The sequence below is a fragment of the Zalophus californianus genome, chromosome 10, assembly GCF_009762305.2.
Source record: "Zalophus californianus isolate mZalCal1 chromosome 10, mZalCal1.pri.v2, whole genome shotgun sequence".
Lineage (NCBI taxonomy): Eukaryota > Metazoa > Chordata > Mammalia > Carnivora > Otariidae > Zalophus > Zalophus californianus.
The window spans coordinates 110266296-110284005 of record NC_045604.1 but is presented as its reverse complement, the minus strand read 5'-3'; the positions used below and the strand labels follow the sequence as shown (position 1 = coordinate 110284005).

Genomic DNA, 17710 nt, shown 5'->3' with positions numbered 1-17710 from the left:
GGCGCCACCAAGGCTGCTTGTTTTTACACCTGTCACTGTCGCAAGGGTGGTGACTTCGAAGGCTACCACGGAGCTTGGAGGGAGAGATGGAATTAGGAAAACTAAAAATGCTACGGATCTCGCTGCTTTTACAGAGATTCCGCTGTTTTGCTTGTACAAATGCTTCTTAGAATGTTGCATGCCTTTACTTCATCTCCAGAGTTCCGAAGACGTGGATTTGGATCATTTTTGCCAGTGTTCTCTTTGCTTTCATGGAGGGATGGCTCCACTCTTCTGGAAGGGCTTGCTCCTGTGCATCCAATCTCCGTAGCACTCACAAAAGAATTATTCTAGCCCTCATTATTGTTGAAGAAACAGATACTCAGAGAGGTTGTGTGACTTACTTAAGGAGACACACCTCAAGAGAACCTGAACCCGGATTTGAACCTCAGGATGCCTGTCCGATTTCAGTGATGTGCTTGCCCTGACCTCCCTCTCACTGCCTCACCTCCTGCAAGGTGCCCTCCATCACCCTTTCACTCAGCCCTCAGTTCCCTCCTCTCTGCCAGCTCTTCAACCCACGGGTTTATTTAGAAACTCGCCTGTGGGAGGATTGCTCATCTCTGAATGTGGCATGCAAGAATACTTGAGGAATGTTTTAAGCACCAACAGGTGATGGTTCTGCTCTATGGTTGAAAGGAGGAAGGGAAGCTCTTCTTCATGGGATTGGCATCAGGCTAGTTAGCTGGAGGACTCCTGAAGTGATGATAGAAGGTCTCAAGCACCTTTCCTGCTCTACCTGCCATCAGGAATGTCAGTTCATGTCGTCCCCAGGTGAGCTGGGACATGAGGTTGTGTTTCTGAGTCACACACTGGTTAAGGTTTCAGCTTTGGACATCACCATTTTTAAAAGTGTTATCCTGGTGTTCACATAGATGGTGGAATGGTCTCCTGAAGGTTTAGCTGTGGCCACACCCTGTGAGGTTGAGATGTCATTCTACAATATTCAGGACATGCCATCAAATGGGAGTAGAGGTGGTAGTGTTTCCTTGCAGATTACAACTAATAATCCACGGGGAAAATTTTTTTCCATCCGCACAGCCCTGGGTTCACTGGATTTTGAGATTCTAGTAGCAAGAGGACCCCTATTACTCCAGGGAACAGAGTCATGGGTCTGGTAAATTGGAAACAGAGTCTACCCCCTGCCATTTAGAGATCTTCATTGGCTGAACCAATGGAGAGAGAGAAGAAGTTATTGTTCTGAATGAAATAATAGATTTTGATGAGTCAGGGGAAATTGGGTGGCTTTTCAAAATGAAGTGAAGGACAGTGTCTAGAACCGAGGGGATTTATTCAGACACCTCTTTACGGCCCACAGGAAACTGCCAACTGATAAAGACAGAACCACTAAAGACATCGCTCCTGGGCTACACCTTGACTTCAGTGATTGGGGATGGACTCTATGGGCAACCACATATGTGTATTTATACATTTACACATGTATATGCCCAACCACCAAAATCAGGACACAGGACAGTTCCCATGTTCCAGCTGGCTCCCTCCTGACCCCCTCCCAACCAATCCCTCACCAGAGGGAACCACGACTCTGCGTATTTTTGACTTCATACAGACGGACTCATAGAGTATTATGTTCTTTTGTATCTTTTCACTCAATATTGTGTTCATTCATGTGTGTGTGGCCTTTTAATTGCTCTGTAGTATTCTTTTGTATGAATGTACCAAAATTTGCTTATTCATTCTGTTGTAGATGAACATTTGGGTTATTTCCACTTTTGGATTATTAAGAAAAAGCAGCTAGGAGTGTTCCTATACCCGTCTTTTGGGGGGAAATATGCACTAATTACTATTGAGGATATACCTAGAAGTGAAATGGCGGAATCATAGGGAATATATATGTTTAACTTGAGTAAATACTGTCAAAAGTTTTCCAAAATGATTCTAACAATTTTTTTAAAGGTTTTATATTTAAGTCATCAGTAATCTCTATGCCCAATGTGGGGCTCAAACTCAGAACCCTGAGATCCAGAGTCGCACGCCCTACCGACTGAGCCAGTCAGGCACCCTGATTCTAAGAATTTAGACTTGTTCTCACAGTGTATAAAAGTTCCAGTTGCTCCACAGTTACTGTCTACAATTTGGGTTGTCAGTTATCTTAATTTTAGCCAATAGGGGATGTCAAAACTTCAGAATAAAAAACGAAAATCAACAAATCACTGAAGTAGTAATTAGAAAAAGTTTATTGTATACACATCAAAGAGACAGTTTGCAAACGAGGAGCACTCAAACGAAAACAGGGAGGGAGGCTCAGAGGTATATCTTTATGCGGCAGCTTCTATAGTGACTATTCACTCTTTTTTTTTTTAAGATTTTATTTATTTATTTGAGAGAGAGAATGAGAGATAGAGAGCACGAGAGGGAACAGGGTCAGAGGGAGAAGCAGACTCCCTGCTGAGCAGGGAGCCTGACGTGGGACTCGATCCGGGGACTCTAGGATCATGACCCGAGCCGAAGGCAGTCACTTAACCAACTGAGCCACCCGGGTGCCCCAGTGACTATTCACTCTTTACAATGATTGGTTACGATATTAGAATTTTCTTAAATGCACGGGAATTGGTTAGCAGTTACCTCCTATCAATTTTGGAGAACTACTTTGTTTCACTTATGATTTTCAGAAGCACCAAGCAAGAAGTGACCCAGGTCGATACTTGCTTGTCTTGCAAAATAAGCTAAATTAAGCTTTGCTTGTCTGACTAAACTGGTTTTGTCTACTCAGGGTATTTTCAAGTCTGGTCTCTGTTTTTGTTTTTGTTTTTTTAAGATTTTATTTATTTATTTGAAAGAGAAAGAGAGAGAATGAGCAGAAGTGGGGGCAGAGGGAGAAGCAGACCCCCACTAAGCAGGGAGCCCAATGCAGAACTCGAACCCAGGACCCTGAGATCATGACCTGAGCCAAAGGCAGATGCTTAACCAACCGAGCCACCCAGGTGCCCTAGTCCAGTCTCTGTTTCTATTTGATTTTAACAGGTAGATGCTTGTAGTATCTTATTTGCTTTTAATTTGCATTTCCTTGATGAATATTAATGATGATCACCTTCTCAGGTGCTCATTAGCCACTTTGCTATTTTTGTGAAGTGCCTATGCTCAAGTATTTTGCCCAGTAAAAAAATGAGTTGGTATTTTCCTTACTGATTTGTAGAAATTCTTTTAACATTCTGGAAAGACGTCCTTTGCCAAAATATGTATTGCAAATACATGTATTGCAAGTATGTGTACCCCATTCTGAGGCTTGCCTTCTCAACGTCTCTTGATGGTCTCTTGAGGAGCAGTTGCCCTTAATTTTGATGAAGATTAATGTTATATGTTGTGGTTAGTACTTTTTTTTCCTTAAGATTTTATTTATTTATTTGAGAGAGAGAGAGAGAGAGCAAGAGAGCACAAGAAGGGGGAGCAGCAGAGGGAAAAGGAAAAGCAGGCTCCCTGATGCAGGGCTCAATCCCAGGACCCTAGGACCATGACCTGAGCCAAAGGCAGACACCTAACCAACTGAGCCACCCAGACACCCCTGGTTCGTACTCTTTAAAGTATGTGTTTAGGGCGCCTGGGTGGCTCAGTTGGTTAAGCGACTGCCTTCGGCTCAGGTCATAATCCTGGAGTCCCGGGATCGAGTCCCACATCGGGCTCCCTGTTGAGCAGGGAGTCTGCTTCTCCCTCTGAGCCTCCCTCCTCTCATGTGCTCGCTCCCTCTCTCTCTTTCATTCTCGCTCTCTCAAATAAATAAAATCTTTAAAAAAAAAAAAGTACTTGTTTAAATGCCAAAGTCATGACCCCAAAGTCATGAAGGCATTCTCTCATGTTTTCTTCTAGAAGGCTTATTGTTTTACCATTCACATTTATGTCTACAGTCCATCTCAAACTAGTTTTTGAGTTTGGTGTGAGGCAGCAGAGTCTGAGCACCTTTAATAGAAAAGACCCTTCTTTCCTCAACGATTTTCAATGCACTTTTGACTCTGTGGCTAGAATGAACTTCCCTGCCCACAAATTTGATTGTGCCATTATCCTGCCTAAGTATTTGCAATGGCAGACCATTGTTTTTAGGATAATGTTCAGTCTCTTGCTTAATGTAGCTTAACAACATCCAGCTTGATTTAGCCACCTCGGATTTCACAAGTCAAATCTGTCTCGCGTTCACCGTCCCACTCAGAGCTCAGACACACTGAGCAGAGCATTCCCGGGACACGCTCTCATCTGTGGACCTTTGCAATACAGAATGCTTCCATCTCCTTGGGGTGGTTACCTACTATTCAAATTTCAGGCCTCCCCTCCTCCAGGAAGCCTTCTCTGACTGCACAGTCCCTGTCCCTTAAGTTTAGTTTGAGTGACCTCATTATGTGCTCTCTTGTACCCCGACTGGTAATTGTGTTTAAGTATCTCCCCCACTGTAACTTCTCTAAGGGAAAGGAGGCCCAATTAATTCACAAGGAAGGTACTTCCTAAATATTATTGAACGTATGAATAAATGTAAGGTGGACTCCTCCGCGTGGGCCTTGGGGAAAGAAAGGGGTTTCAGTTCTCAGATCCAACACTCGCCTAATAGGTTAGTATTTCTAAGCCTCAGTTTTCAAATCTCTAAAATGGAATGCAATATTCTCTAAGTAGGGATGCTGTACATAAATCTTTAGCGCAACGACTGGCACACGGCGGGCCCTTTCAATATTGATAAAATGATGGAGGGTACCGAGCGCCTACTCTTTTCCATGCGCATGCGCCGCCCTCGGTCCGTCAGCAAGCCCCGCCCGGCGCGCCCCCGCGCGTCCCCACGCGTGCGCGTGTTCGACCAGAACCCCGGGCCCGGGCCAGAGGTGAAGGGGCGGGACCTCCGCAATACGCCTGCGCCGTGGGGGAGGCTGCGCCCCCGAGGAGGCGGGGCCACGCAGGCGCGCAGGGTGCCCCGGCTCCGGAGCATAAACAAGAGCGGGCACGGGATGAGGCGGCGGTTGATCCCCGGGCAGCCAGCTGCGGCCAGAGAGGCGGCGAGCGGGGCCCGGCGCCGACCCTGAGCGTACCCGACACGCCCTCCCGCGCGCGAGCCCCCGGCCGGGCCCGCCCGCCGCGCGCCCACCATGAACCTGGCGAGTCAGAGCGGCGAGGCCGGCGCCGGCCAGCTGCTCTTCGCCAACTTCAACCAGGACAACACGTAAGGCCGGGCGGGGATCGGGGGTCCGGGGCCGAGGGCCGAGGCTTGGGGCTGGGGCGGGCGGGAGCCTGAGACCGGGGCTGGGGCGGGCGGGAGCCCGAGGCCGGGGCCGGGCCCGAGGTTGGGCCTGGAGCTTCGGGGTGGAGGCCGGGGCGGGCCCGGAGCTTGGAGGGAGGGGCGCTCTGCTCTAGGACCCTCCGGGCGCGGAGCTGGAGCTGCGATCTCTGGGAGGGGAAAGTGATGGAGATAGGGAGGCGTTTCACCCCCCCGCCGAAAGGTTGCTTTACCTTTTGGGGCCTCCCTTCTCACGAAGTTGGGGCAGAACTTTGTGCCTTGACCTGTTGTCTCAGCCGCTTCTGGAGCGGCGAGAGTGCGTTTCTTCCTTGTATCCCACCTCCCCTTCTTGGTCCTCCCTCTTCCTCCATCCTTTCCCCTCTTCGGGCCCTTCTAGTCTCCTCATCATGTAGGGCCTCTTTCCCTTCTTCCCTTTCCTTTTCTTCTTGTCTCGCTGTTGTTTTTTTAGGTAGCTTTGATGTTCTGCCCGAGCAAGAAACAGATTTAGCAATAATCCTGGCCCCTGATCTGGGGAGAAACTGAGCCAAGGGGGACCTGAGGAGTCTGGAGCCATCCTTAGGGAAAGAGAGGCCACTGATGCCGACGCATGGATTTGGAACGCTGTTGGTCCAAACCCATGTGGGTTTGAAGCTGATTCTTCAGAGGCTGTCTGGGTGACCTGTGAGGATAGTTAATAGATGAAGTTTCTGGAGAAGGAAGGAAGGAGTTCTGGAACTGGAAGGGAGGAGAGCCATCTTGGGAAGTGAGTAAGAGGAAGTGATGTAAGTGAGGAGGAATGGGTCATTGGCTTCATAGTAAGTAGTTGGTTGAGTTGTTACTGGCTGAATGGAATCAGCAAAGTAGAAAAAACTTTTTTTTTTTTTTTTAGTGAAAAGTTAAATTGTGGAACAGCAAGCAGCAGGTGCTCAGCAGGGCCTATGCAGAATCGTGAGGTTAGTGCAGGTGGTCCGGCAGGGGGACCGCACAGAGGCTGGGAAGTAAGCCCGTTTCCTGCTCCCAACAGCACATGAGGAACCTGGAGTTCGCAAAGGTCCAGAGCTGCACCTGGATCTTCCAGGTGGCCAATAGTGGAGTGGGGGTGGGACTGACTTCTCTTCCAGTGATTTTCCCACCCTGCCCCACTGTCTTTTCTACCTAAAAGGTAGGATTTTGAGGACTAGTGAATTTAGAAATCATACTATAGCAGTCTTTAAAACATACATAAGCATACTGTGTGACCCAAAACCAGTACAACAGAAACATCTTGGACAACCTGTTGCACGTGGTTGTAATTGGGATAGACTATATTATATTCATCCAAGAAACGAATAGAGCATATCAGACCATCTGTGATTTGGTTTTTAAGCCCTTAGTATTTTGAGATCAGTGAGAAATGGTAGCTTTGTGGTTATTTTTATGTCTTGTATAAATTAGAGAATTTTCAGAACATTTTCTACCTTTTTTTCCCCCAGTTTCTAACTACCCAGTATTTATATTGAAAGGAAATAAAATATGACAATGTGTTCTCTTTTGCGGTTATTTCAAATGGGCTACCAAATCCCGTATATAATAGAATATATCAATCTGGCTTGAAATTAGACCTTTTCACACTTGGAAATCATGTGCTTCCCCACCCCTCAGTGGGTCCTGAAGTTCAAGAGATTTCTGTGTCATAATTTGGACTGGCCAGAGACCTTGATATAGTATGAACATAAATTGTTAAGAAAGAGTAAGATAGGTTTATACTGGAAGTTTATCAATTGAAATGACTGTAATTTGTCTTAAAGAAATACATGAGCTCCTGAGGAAAGGCTGCACAATTTACCCCTTTGCCTCCCTTACCAGTCTCCAGAAACTGTCCTTATAGAGGAACACAGTTTTTCACAAGACAAAGGTTATTGGTCTGGGATCCAAACTCACTGTCTTGAGTGAGAAAATCTGGAAGCCATTTCGCTTCCTAGAATACGTGTATGTTACACGGGAATGCTGAACAAAGAATATGCCTTGGCATAGCAAGCTCATCTGTCCTGCCTCTCTGCCCCGGCAGTGTGGTGTCAAATATTGTCCTCATTTTTCTAGGATTCTTTCCCTGGAAGCATGACTAAGTTTTTCTACTGTTTGTTTGATTTCTTTCTTTCTTTTCTTTTCTTTTCTTTTCTTTTCTTTTTTTTTTTTTAAGCAAGAGCAGTGAAAGAGGCACCAGGAACAGCTGATCTCAGTCACCTACTGACTGGCTAGTTCCAATCCTGGTTTCTGAAAGTAACAGTTTGGAAGGTTTCTTTTGGAGGAATTTTTGGCTTTTGAAATTGAAGTTGACAAACTAGTAAGTGGCAGAGTATCACTTAAATGAAAATGTCAAGGACTGAAGTCCTCCACCGGATGCCGCTCAGATTGTGAGAAGCCTGTGATTTGGCAATGTCTGTTTTAAAATACATCTCCAAAAGGGGTAGATGAAAGAGAGGAACTTGATTTTCCAAGTCTTCCATTTGTAGCATTGATGTTGTTAGTGTCCAGAAAAGTTATGGAGATGCTTGTTTAACAGATTCTTCTAGGTTACAGATATTATTTTGGGAAAGTCACTTCTCTCCACCTTCTCGTCATCAGTAAATTGAGAGGCTTGATTGTGGATGGGTTTTAAGGATCCTTCAACCTTAAAGTTTTAGGTCATTCTGCCTGCTGGGTAGAGGGCGTGTTGGAGGCGGGCAAGACAGTCACCCAGGAGGATATTGTCCAACAGCAGTGGCCTGTGGAGAGCAGACTGGTCAGCCATCAGGACTTGATGTGACCCATGGGCCAGGGGTGATGTGGGGAAGTTAAGGTTACTCCCAAATCTCTAGTTTGGGTTCAGAGTGAACAATGATTCCATTATGGGGAAAAGATTAGAGAAGGATTCAGTTTGGGGGCAAAGAATGAAATCTGCTTTGGCTCCTGTGGAGTTTTCGAGGCTGTACGTGGAGACCCGGGGTTGGAAATGCTGTGAGCCAAGGGAAAGGGCTTGCTGGGGCGGTGAGCTTACTAGCTAGTGCCCCGCGGTCTGCCAGGTCTCGGCAGTTCCCACTGTTTCCTTTGTATGGGTGTGGATCGATGCCACTTAACCCTCTAATCAAGTAAGAAGATAATGGAAAGGGAAAGCCTTTTGGGACTAATTATTGATAAGAAGGCAAAGAAAAAGGAGTTAAGAAAAAGATCTGATTTCACATTTGAGGGGTTTTTTTTGTTGTTGTGTTAGTGGGAATCCCTGTCTTTTAGATATCGAACACTCAAGTTTAATTCCGCCGACGGGCTTGAAGTCAAAGACGGTGGGTCAGACACAGGTGATTGTTTTTAATTTTTTTTAAAGATTTTATTTATTCATGAGAGACAGAGGGAGAGAGAGAGAGAAGCAGAGGGAGAAGCAGGCTCCCAAGGAGCAGGGAGCCCGATGCGGGACTCGATCCCAGGACCCTGGGATCATGCCCTGAGCCGAAGGCAGACGTTTAACCTTCTGAGCCACCCAGGCGCCCGACACAGGTGTTTGTTTTAGCCCCTCCCAAAGCCCTCCTGTCAACCGATGAAATACCGGAAGATACTGTAAAAGGTTGAAACCCATTGGATAGGGAGAATAAGGAAGGAATCACTGGCAGCAACATTTTGGAAGCTAGCAAGGAGTACAAGAAAGTGGATCCCGAGTCGCTAGTGGAGAAAGCAGAGAGCCAACCTAGTTTAAACTGCAGAATCCCCAGAAGGCTCAGGACTGGCAGTCGAATAAAGGGGGACGGGGTGAAAATAAAGAGGATTGGCTCAAAGCACGTTCCAGAAGTACTCCCTCTCCCATCCTGGCCAAGGACTTGGACCTTGTCTCCAGGGTCTATAACAGGGTCTCTGGATTTTGACGGCAGGCGCAACGGAAGGCCGCGGTATGGTAGGGAAGTAGGCTTAAGTAAATCTGTCCTTTTTTCTATTATAGTGAGCTGGGTTTTCCCTTTGTCAGTAAAAGATCTCACTGTGTTACCTTAAAAAAAACACAAACATTTATTGGGGAATAACATTATTTAATAAGGGAATCTCAAACTTATCTGTTACTCTGCCTCTCCCATTAATATGTCTGCCATTGTATGGTTAGGCAAATCATGAGAAATTATCAAAAGCAGGATCAGTCCTCAAAGAGGGATGTATGAACCTGATTGCTGATGTTACCACCCTTTAAAAACACCTACTTTTATTGATAAAGTATATATTCATATTATACCATAATACCTGTCAAAATAATTGAAATATTTTTGCTTATATTTCTTGCTGATTGAGGTTTTATAAGGTTTTATAAACCGTGCAATTAAAATTCTAGCTAAGGTGATTAATATCCTAAACCAGTTTTGGAATATCTGTAAGAACATCAGAGTTCTGATGTTTGATCACCAAAGCGCAGTTTTGACAGATTCTCCTGTTAGGAGCACAGCATCAAAATCCAGGTTCTCATTAACTAGTTAAAGCTCATTAACTTTGCCCATGGAAGAAGCCCTCTCTAAGTTTGTTTTTTATATAAGGCCAATACGTTTGGTAATTTGGTTCCTAAGTCAACAAGAAGTTTACAATGGGAGAGGGGCTGTTAATGATGGGGGGAGGGTCACAAGGAAGTGACACCTGTCAGCAAAACAAAAGGTGGAAAATATACTTAGAAACTCAGCACTACAGTCTGGCCATCTGAGGTCAGTACACAAAACCCTCAACTCCTTGTTAGCGTCTGAGAGGGTCACTGTATTGTAATAGTAGGGTAAGTTTAATGATGGGAGTCCAGGAAAATGTTAAGAATTTCCCGTCCCCTTGTGATAGAAACACAGGAGAGCATATAACACAAGAATGACTTTTTCATTTTCTAATCAGAAATGGCAGGGGGGAAACGTATTGGTGCTTAAAATAGCAAATAGCAACCATTAGTTATCTGGAAAACGTTTTCCCGAGCACCAGCTTCCCAAAAGTTGTAGATTGCTGAGATTTTGTCTTATTTTTAGCTTTCCTGGATATTCTTCTATTTTTATTGGCTCCTTTATTGCTTTTCAAAATATTTGCAGATAACAGTACCTAATTACTTCATTGATATAATTTATTCAGTTATAGTGAAGTTTTTGCCCCCAAAACCGGGCTGGTAGAAAGAGTTTTGTTTCTGTTTATACATCTAAGATGAACCAATTACAGCTTAAAAATTTAATAGTGCTTAGAGCAGCTCCGTTCTCAGAATATATTTCTCCTGCATATGGGCGAAAGAGAGGTTGGAAAGCTCAAGTTTTAATAGATGTGATGACCATTAGAGGGGCCCTCGTTTTTATCCTGGTGTGCAGATGCTCCCGGTCTGGTCCTCTGGTTTGTCTTCTGCCTCCGCTCGTTTCCGTGCCCTGCCAGACAGTGGCTTCACAGCAGTCCCAGTAGCTGCTTCCTCGCATGTCCCACGCTTCCTGCTTTATTGGCTCATCTTCTGTTTCTCAAAGCTTTGCTTTCTTCTGTTTTTTCCTGTGGTCAGTCCCGTTCCAGAGAGTAGTAACCATCTGATGAGGAGCACTTCATTCATGTCCCACGGCCCCTGTGCTCAGGGCCTGGAGAGCCCACAAGTTCCCTACAGGCCTCTTAGCAAGCACCGCGGTGCTGTGTTGGGTGTGAGTGGCTTCACCTTTTCTTTGTAGGTCAGCTGTGTACAGATTCTAAGATCGCTTTTTGCTCCATTTTATACCACCCCACTGCCCGGCCAGAGTATAACATAGGTGACTGAGCCGCATTGCTGTGGCCTCGCCAAAAGGCAGAAGGGTGTCATCGTCCACTAGGCTGCAAATGTCTGTGTTTAAAGTTTGGAGTGCCGGCTTATTTAGCTTTTGGACTCGCACATAGATCAGATCACCTGAGAAACGCCACTTTGTTCTGAGGGGGTCGTTAACTTAGGGCTGATTACTTCCGTTTATTTGTCAAAGTTATCTTTAAGGTTTTGTAGGTTTTAAATAAGAATATTGTCTGTATTTTATTGGCCTTCACCCTTTCCTGGCTGAGAGGTGGGGCATCTTGCTCTGCCACTTTCCCCTTTTCTGCTTAGCCACCACTCACCTGCTACAAACTATGTGAAATTATTTGTGCTAATTTTTGGTAGAGATGATGGTTGGTAACATGGAGCTAGTCTGTGCATTATCACTGTCTACACATATCAGCTCTTATTTCTGATTTGGCTCTTTTGCAGGTCCCTAGCTGTTGGTAGTAAGTCCGGTTATAAATTTTTCTCCCTTTCTTCTGTGGATAAGCTGGAACAGATCTATGAATGCAGTAAGTGTTTGCTTTATTTTTCCCCCTTCTTAAAAAAAAAAATAGACAAATTATACTTGAATTGGAATGCATTCTCAAATTCTAACACTGTGATTGAAGCCCCGATACCCCTTGACCAGTATTCTTCTTTCCCCCTTGATCCTCACAGATGGTACGTGTTCTCCAGGGTCTGTGCATGTGCGTACTTACACGTGTACATGTAGAAACACGTTTTATGGGTGATTTTTTCCAACACATGATACCGTGCTGTATGTATTAATTCTGTCATTTCTCCCCACTTTAAATGCCATTATCTAAACCGTTTAGGTTTCTGTTACAAAGGGCTCCCAGAAAATTGAAAACCTCACAGCCCCCGTAGGAATGATTTGTTTTCTTCTGTTGTCATTTTATGGCAGTCGGGTCGCCCACATGTCAAGAGGCGATACGGAATTGTGGAAGGGCCGTGTGAGCTTTGACTTCTTGCTCAGTCACTTACTTGTGACTTTAGATAGATTGCTTCATCCTGAACCTGAGTTTCTTTGGTTTTCTTTTGTGTGTGTCTGTGTACGGTAGTGCTTGCTGATTACATGGTAGGTATAGACCCCTCCTCCCCAGAATGAATATGCTAGAAAGCTTGGGGCTCTTCCTACATACATAACTTGTTTCCTATGCACTTACGTAGTTACACACATGTAACAGACGTGCACATAAAAATATACTTTTGTTTTTGTGTGTGGTTTCATTTTATAGAAGTGAGCTTGTTACACGCTTTGTTCTTTTTTTTGTTTTTAAAAACATGATCTCTTTTAAATTGAGGTGATTGTGGATTACGTGCAGATGTTGGAAATAATACAGATCCCTTATGCCCTTCTCCCAGTTTCCCCCAGGGGTAACATTTTGCAAAAGCACAGGATAGTGTCACAGCCCAGAGGGCGACATTGATGGGACCCATTGCTCCCATTCAGGTTGCCCCAGTTTCACTTGTACGCACGTGTGTTTTTGTAAGTTCTATACAGTCCTAACACCCTTGCAGGTTCCTGTTTCCACCACAAGCAAGACGCCGGACAGTCCCGACACGGTGGGGTCCCTCCTGCTGTCCTTTTATAACCACACCTGTCTCCCTCCCACCGCCCCCCACCCTCATCCCTGCTAACGACGAATCTGTCCTGTTTCTTAAATTTTGTCATTTCAAAAACGCTATGTGAGTGGAAGATTATAACCTTTTGGGATTGGCTTTTTTTTACTCAGCATGATTCTCTGCAAATTCATCGGAGCTGGTGTGTGCGTGTTGGTAGTTCCTTTTTATGACTGAGAAGTATTCCGTGGGTGTAGATGGACCACAGTTTACCAGTCCCCTGTTGAAGGGCATCTGGGCCGATTCCACCCAAATGCAGCTGCTGTGAACAGAGCTTTGGGTGGACGTAAGTTTTTATCTCTCTGGGATAAATAAGAGTACAGTTGCTGGGTCATACGGTACTCCCAGTTTTCTCTCTTTCTTTTTAAAGAAGCTGCCTAAGTACTTTCCAGGTGGCTGTACCATTTTACATTCCCACCAGGATTGTATGAGAGATCAAGTTTCCTGTCTGTCTTTGCTGGCATTTGGTGTTATAGCTGTTTTTCATTGGGTCGCCCTGATAGATCTGAGCAGTGAGGTCTCATTGTGGTTCTGATTTGCTTTTCCTTAACGGCTGATGATGTTGAGTATCTTTTCGTGTGCTCATTTGCCATGTGTATATTCTCTTTAGTGAAATGTCCACGTTTTTGCCCACATTCTCATGGGATTATTTGAGTTTTTTTGATGTTGAGTTTTGAGAGTTCTTTATATATCCTGGAATCTGGTCCTTTGTCAGACATGTGGTTTGTAAATATTTTCTCTGTATATAATAAGCAATCCTGAAACCTGCCCATGGCCTGACCTCAGTTAAGAATCCTTGTTAGAGAATTAGGAGTTCCGTATGTAGAGCGTACTTCTTGTAATTGGTCACACTGGAGTATGCATTCAGGGAGAGATTGAATACTTAGCATTTCAGCTATGTGAGCATGCGGTTGTGGGCAATCGGGTTTCCTCCTTATTAACAATATCAGTATCTCCTTTCTGAGCGAGTGTTCCAGTGTTGCCAACTTTCCTTTCTTGATGGTTTGGTGTTTCATTTTGGAATCCTACTCTACCTACCAATATCTCGGAAGAAGCGGAAGATTGGGCGAATAGAAGCGAACAGGCTTCTCATTTCATTCTTGGTTCCATTCATTGCGTGAACACGTCTCGAGGACCTGCTGTGTGCCGGCCCTGTTCTGTGTGTGGAGATGCGGTGGCGGCCACGTTCCTGGCCCCGTGACACTCACATGTAAATGGAGGGAGACAACAGAATACATGTGTCTGTGTCCAGTGTTAGGCTGGGGACATGACGACAAGCACAGACACAAATACCACCTCCCACCCCTGCATCCCCACCCCTGTTAGCCTAAGATGAAGACGTCAGGGAAAATGTCATTTCTTCTGCCCGTTACTCGAAATTGTGGAGTTCTTGGGAGGTCAGAGGCTTTCTAGGCTCCCTCCCAGGCCTCGGCCTCCTCTCTTCAGCAGGCCTCCAGGTGACCCCTCACCTCCATCAATGGAGGGCCTGATTTCCCCCACAAGTCTGTTGTTTGTTGCTGCCCCAAAGGCTAGCACCCAGGCCCTTCCTAGGGAGCTCATCAGTGTCTCTGACTCATACTTCCTATGGGTTGCCTTAGAGCTTACTCCTTTTTTGTCCTCAGACTTGGCCTGCTGATGCTTACTAAATCTTCTTTTCAAAAAGCCTCTTTTCTAGTATGTAGCCGGAAGATGTGATCTGGGTGATAAAACGGCTGTGAACTCGTGTGCTTGCTTATCTCAGGTGGCTGTCAGTATTTTGAAAAATCTCCAAACTGGTCACTCCCATGGACCCACATAGGATTGCTCCCTGTAGGGGATTTATTCAAAGAAGGGTAGCCTGATTTCTGGATTCCATCAAGCTTTTATGAATGACTAAAATGTTTACTAATTCTACATCCCAATGAGCCCCTGAATTGTGCCATGAAAGTGTGGCTGTTATGACCAGGGTCACCTGCTTTGAAATCTGCAGAATTACCCCCCCCAACCCCCATTTGGAGACCCAGTGCTGAGAAGGGGTGTAAGAATACCAAAGCCAGGTCTTTACTCTTCCTCAGATGGAATCAGTTCAGTGACCAATCTGTTCCCTTGAACTTTATTTTTGGTGCCTCGTTTTTTTTAAAGGTTTTTGATGGAACAAAATGTGATGTCTTGATAATATTGTGAAAAGTATGGGTATTTAATAACCAACATGGTAAGGTGGAAAGGTTTGTTTGTTCTTCTTAGTGAACTTTGACCCTTAGAAATAGATGATGAAAACAGCAAAGAACTTTTTGAGGGTTAATACTTTAAACTGGAAGCGATGAAATTCTTTTGCTCCGGAACATTGTCCAGTTCTCCTCTCTCTCACACACTTTTATTGAGTAGATCAAAGAATGTCCATTCGGAAACACGTCAGCTACCGAATCAAGATGGTTTTCTGGAATTTTTCTACAAATAGAAGCAAAGAATACATCGGATGCCTCGCGATTTAGCGCAGGCTCCTAATCTCAGCTGCGTGTCACAATCTCAGACTTTCGCTCTCGGTCACTGTTGCTGTTACGGAAAGAATGAGCCAGAACTGGTCTTGGGAAGAACAAGATGAACAACTGCTTGTTCTTCTATTGGTTATTTAAACAAAAAAAACCCTTCGCCCAGAAATAGTGGGAGATTTTTTTCCCATCTATATTGTAATCTCTCAAGTTGCAGGAACTCCCATGTATGCTTTGCCTTCGTTTGTGTGTGCGCCCTTTTGTCCTGTCACGCTCTCTGTCCTGTGTGTGTGGAGATACATAATGTGCAAACATGTGGTCTCCCTTCCCTGAAATGTTATTGCAATGAAATCCTACCCCTTGGGCGCCTGGGTGGCTCAGTTGGTTAAGCGACTGCCTTCGGCTCAGGTCATGATCCTGGAGTCCCGGGATCGAGTCCCGCATCGGGCTCCCTGCTCGGCGGGGAGTGTGCTTCTCCCTCTCACCCTCCCCCCTCTCATGCTCTCTCTCTCTCTCATTCTCTCTCTCAAATAAATAAATAAAATCTTAAAAAAAAAAAAAAGAAATCCCACCCCTTAGACAAAATAAAGGGTGTAGAGATGTTATTTGTAAAATATCCCATAAGTTGGGAGGAAAAGTTGGCTTTTTCACATTCTACATTGTGTATGTTTGCATTTCTAAGTTTCTGAGCTAGGAAAACATAGCTCAGGAAGCATTCAGTTCCGAAATCGAGCAGAGCAGACTGTTCTTACCTGCGTAAAGGTGACCGGCGCCTGCTTTGTCAACAGCAGCGCCTCCACAGACCTAGAGCACCTTTCACCTGAAAACCCGCTGTCATTGACCGTGCAGGCCCATCATCTGCATCTGAAGGTCTGAGAAGTGGTGCTTTTGAGATTGTTGCGATTTGACAGACAACCCTGGTTGGACTCTTCATTTCCGTGAGCTACATGGTTGTGGACCTTGGGAGAAATCCAGTGGCCTTTCTCTGCCTGAATCTATTGTGATGAAGATCGGGCTCTTGCTTCTCTGTAGAGCTGCGGGGAACTGGCAGATGCACCTCGTTTGGACGTGTGTCCTGCCTCTTAATTCATGGTTTCTTCCCTCAGCACTCTAGAAGTTTTATCCTTGTCAGCTCTGAGCAGCACCTGCGGAAGCAAAACAGCGTTCTTTTTTAAATCAAGTAATTTGTTTCTTAAATGAAATTTTGGATAGGTAATCTCTGGGAAGAACATTTGTCGGAAACTGTGGCCGGGCCTCCTAGAATGGGCCTTGAAGGCCAAGCTTTGAGTGACACTTGAGGTCACTGAGGTTTATGTTCAGACTCTCTCAGGGGTGGGTCGAGTGAGTGTTTAGCGGGGCCCGAGTCTCCGTGACAGGCCACCTTGAATAATCACAGACGTTTAGCCTTCTTTCTTCTGCTTTCATTGGGTGGCGGGGCCCTTGGGTTACCGGCCTGATGCCTCGTGCACCATAGTTTCGTGGGAGGGCCACGCTGGGTGTGCCTGGGTATAGTGGGAGGTGACCGCGCATGTTTACGTGTTTAAGGGTGCTCTTGGGAGTGAGGTGTCATGTAAGAATGTTAAAGAGCTCCTTGAAATCCTGCAGTAGAAAATTAACAGGCCTAAACCACCGATAAAGCAAAGATAGGTCGCATTATGAAGGTGTGCTCCTGAAAAGGTAGAGGCACTTGGTGCAGGACAGAAAGGCGCTCTGCAGCCGATCCTTGTGTGTTGTTAACCACTTCCCAAGTGGTGACAGAAACAGGTTAGCTGCAGGGTCACCCAATTCATGTGCCCTTTACATGAGAGCCTTGGCCTTTTCCTGGTTCCTGGCTCCTTTGGAAGTCTGATGAGACCTGTAGTGGTTTCAGAGACCCCGAAGCCTGTGGGAGGGTTCTAGGCCTCAGGGCGTCGGAGTCTCCAAGAAGACCCCCCCCAGTCTGCCCCTGCCAGGAGGCTCTGCCTGACAACTCACGTCCACCCGCTGCCCCTGCTGCCCTGCCCTTCTTACCTCATATCGTAACCCGTTGGCCAGAATTCCAGTTCTGCCATAGTCTGTGCAGTTTAACAGCTTTTTCGAGATGTAATTTATGTGCTGTAAAAATCACTGGTTTAAAGTGTACAAGTCAGCGGGTTTTAGTATATTTCCTAAGTTGTACAACATACCATAATCTAATTTGAAGACCTGTTTATCCCCAAAGGAAACCCTGAGTCCCTCAGTAGCCACTGGCCACCTCCCTTGCAGCCCCTATCTGCTTTCTGCCCCTGCACGTCGGCCGCTCTGGACAGCTCAGATAAATGGAATCAGATGTGACTGGCTTCTTTACTTCAAGTGTTTTCAAGGTTCATCCACGTGGGAGCATGTCTCAGCACTTCATTTCCTTTATTGCTCAGTAATATCCCCTCCCTCGGACACACCACGTTTTGTTGAGGGACACTCGGGTGGTTTCTACTTTGGGGCTCTTGTAAATGGTGCTGCTGTGAGCATTTGTGTGGATGTGTGTTTTCATGTCTCTTGAGGAGAGAGACGCCTGTCGGAGTGCAATTGCTGGGCGAGATCTTTCTTTGGCCCGACCGTATAGACTTCTGGAGCTGGGAAGAT

The 17710-nt window shown here is 45.6% G+C and overlaps 1 protein-coding gene across 2 annotated transcripts in view; it reads left to right on the top strand.

The window, feature by feature from the left end:
• The first annotated feature begins 4935 nt into the window (after nt 1-4935).
• WIPI2 (WD repeat domain, phosphoinositide interacting 2) overlaps nt 4936-17710 on the top strand; it is a 35736-nt gene continuing 22961 nt past the window's right edge. For both annotated transcript variants that reach the window (XM_027611204.2, XM_027611203.2), the window contains exons 1-2: nt 4936-5194; nt 11445-11527. In XM_027611204.2, the coding sequence (XP_027467005.1) occupies nt 5121-5194; nt 11445-11527 (157 nt within the window). In that variant the 5' untranslated portion in view covers nt 4936-5120. The remainder of the gene's footprint in view (nt 5195-11444; nt 11528-17710) is intronic.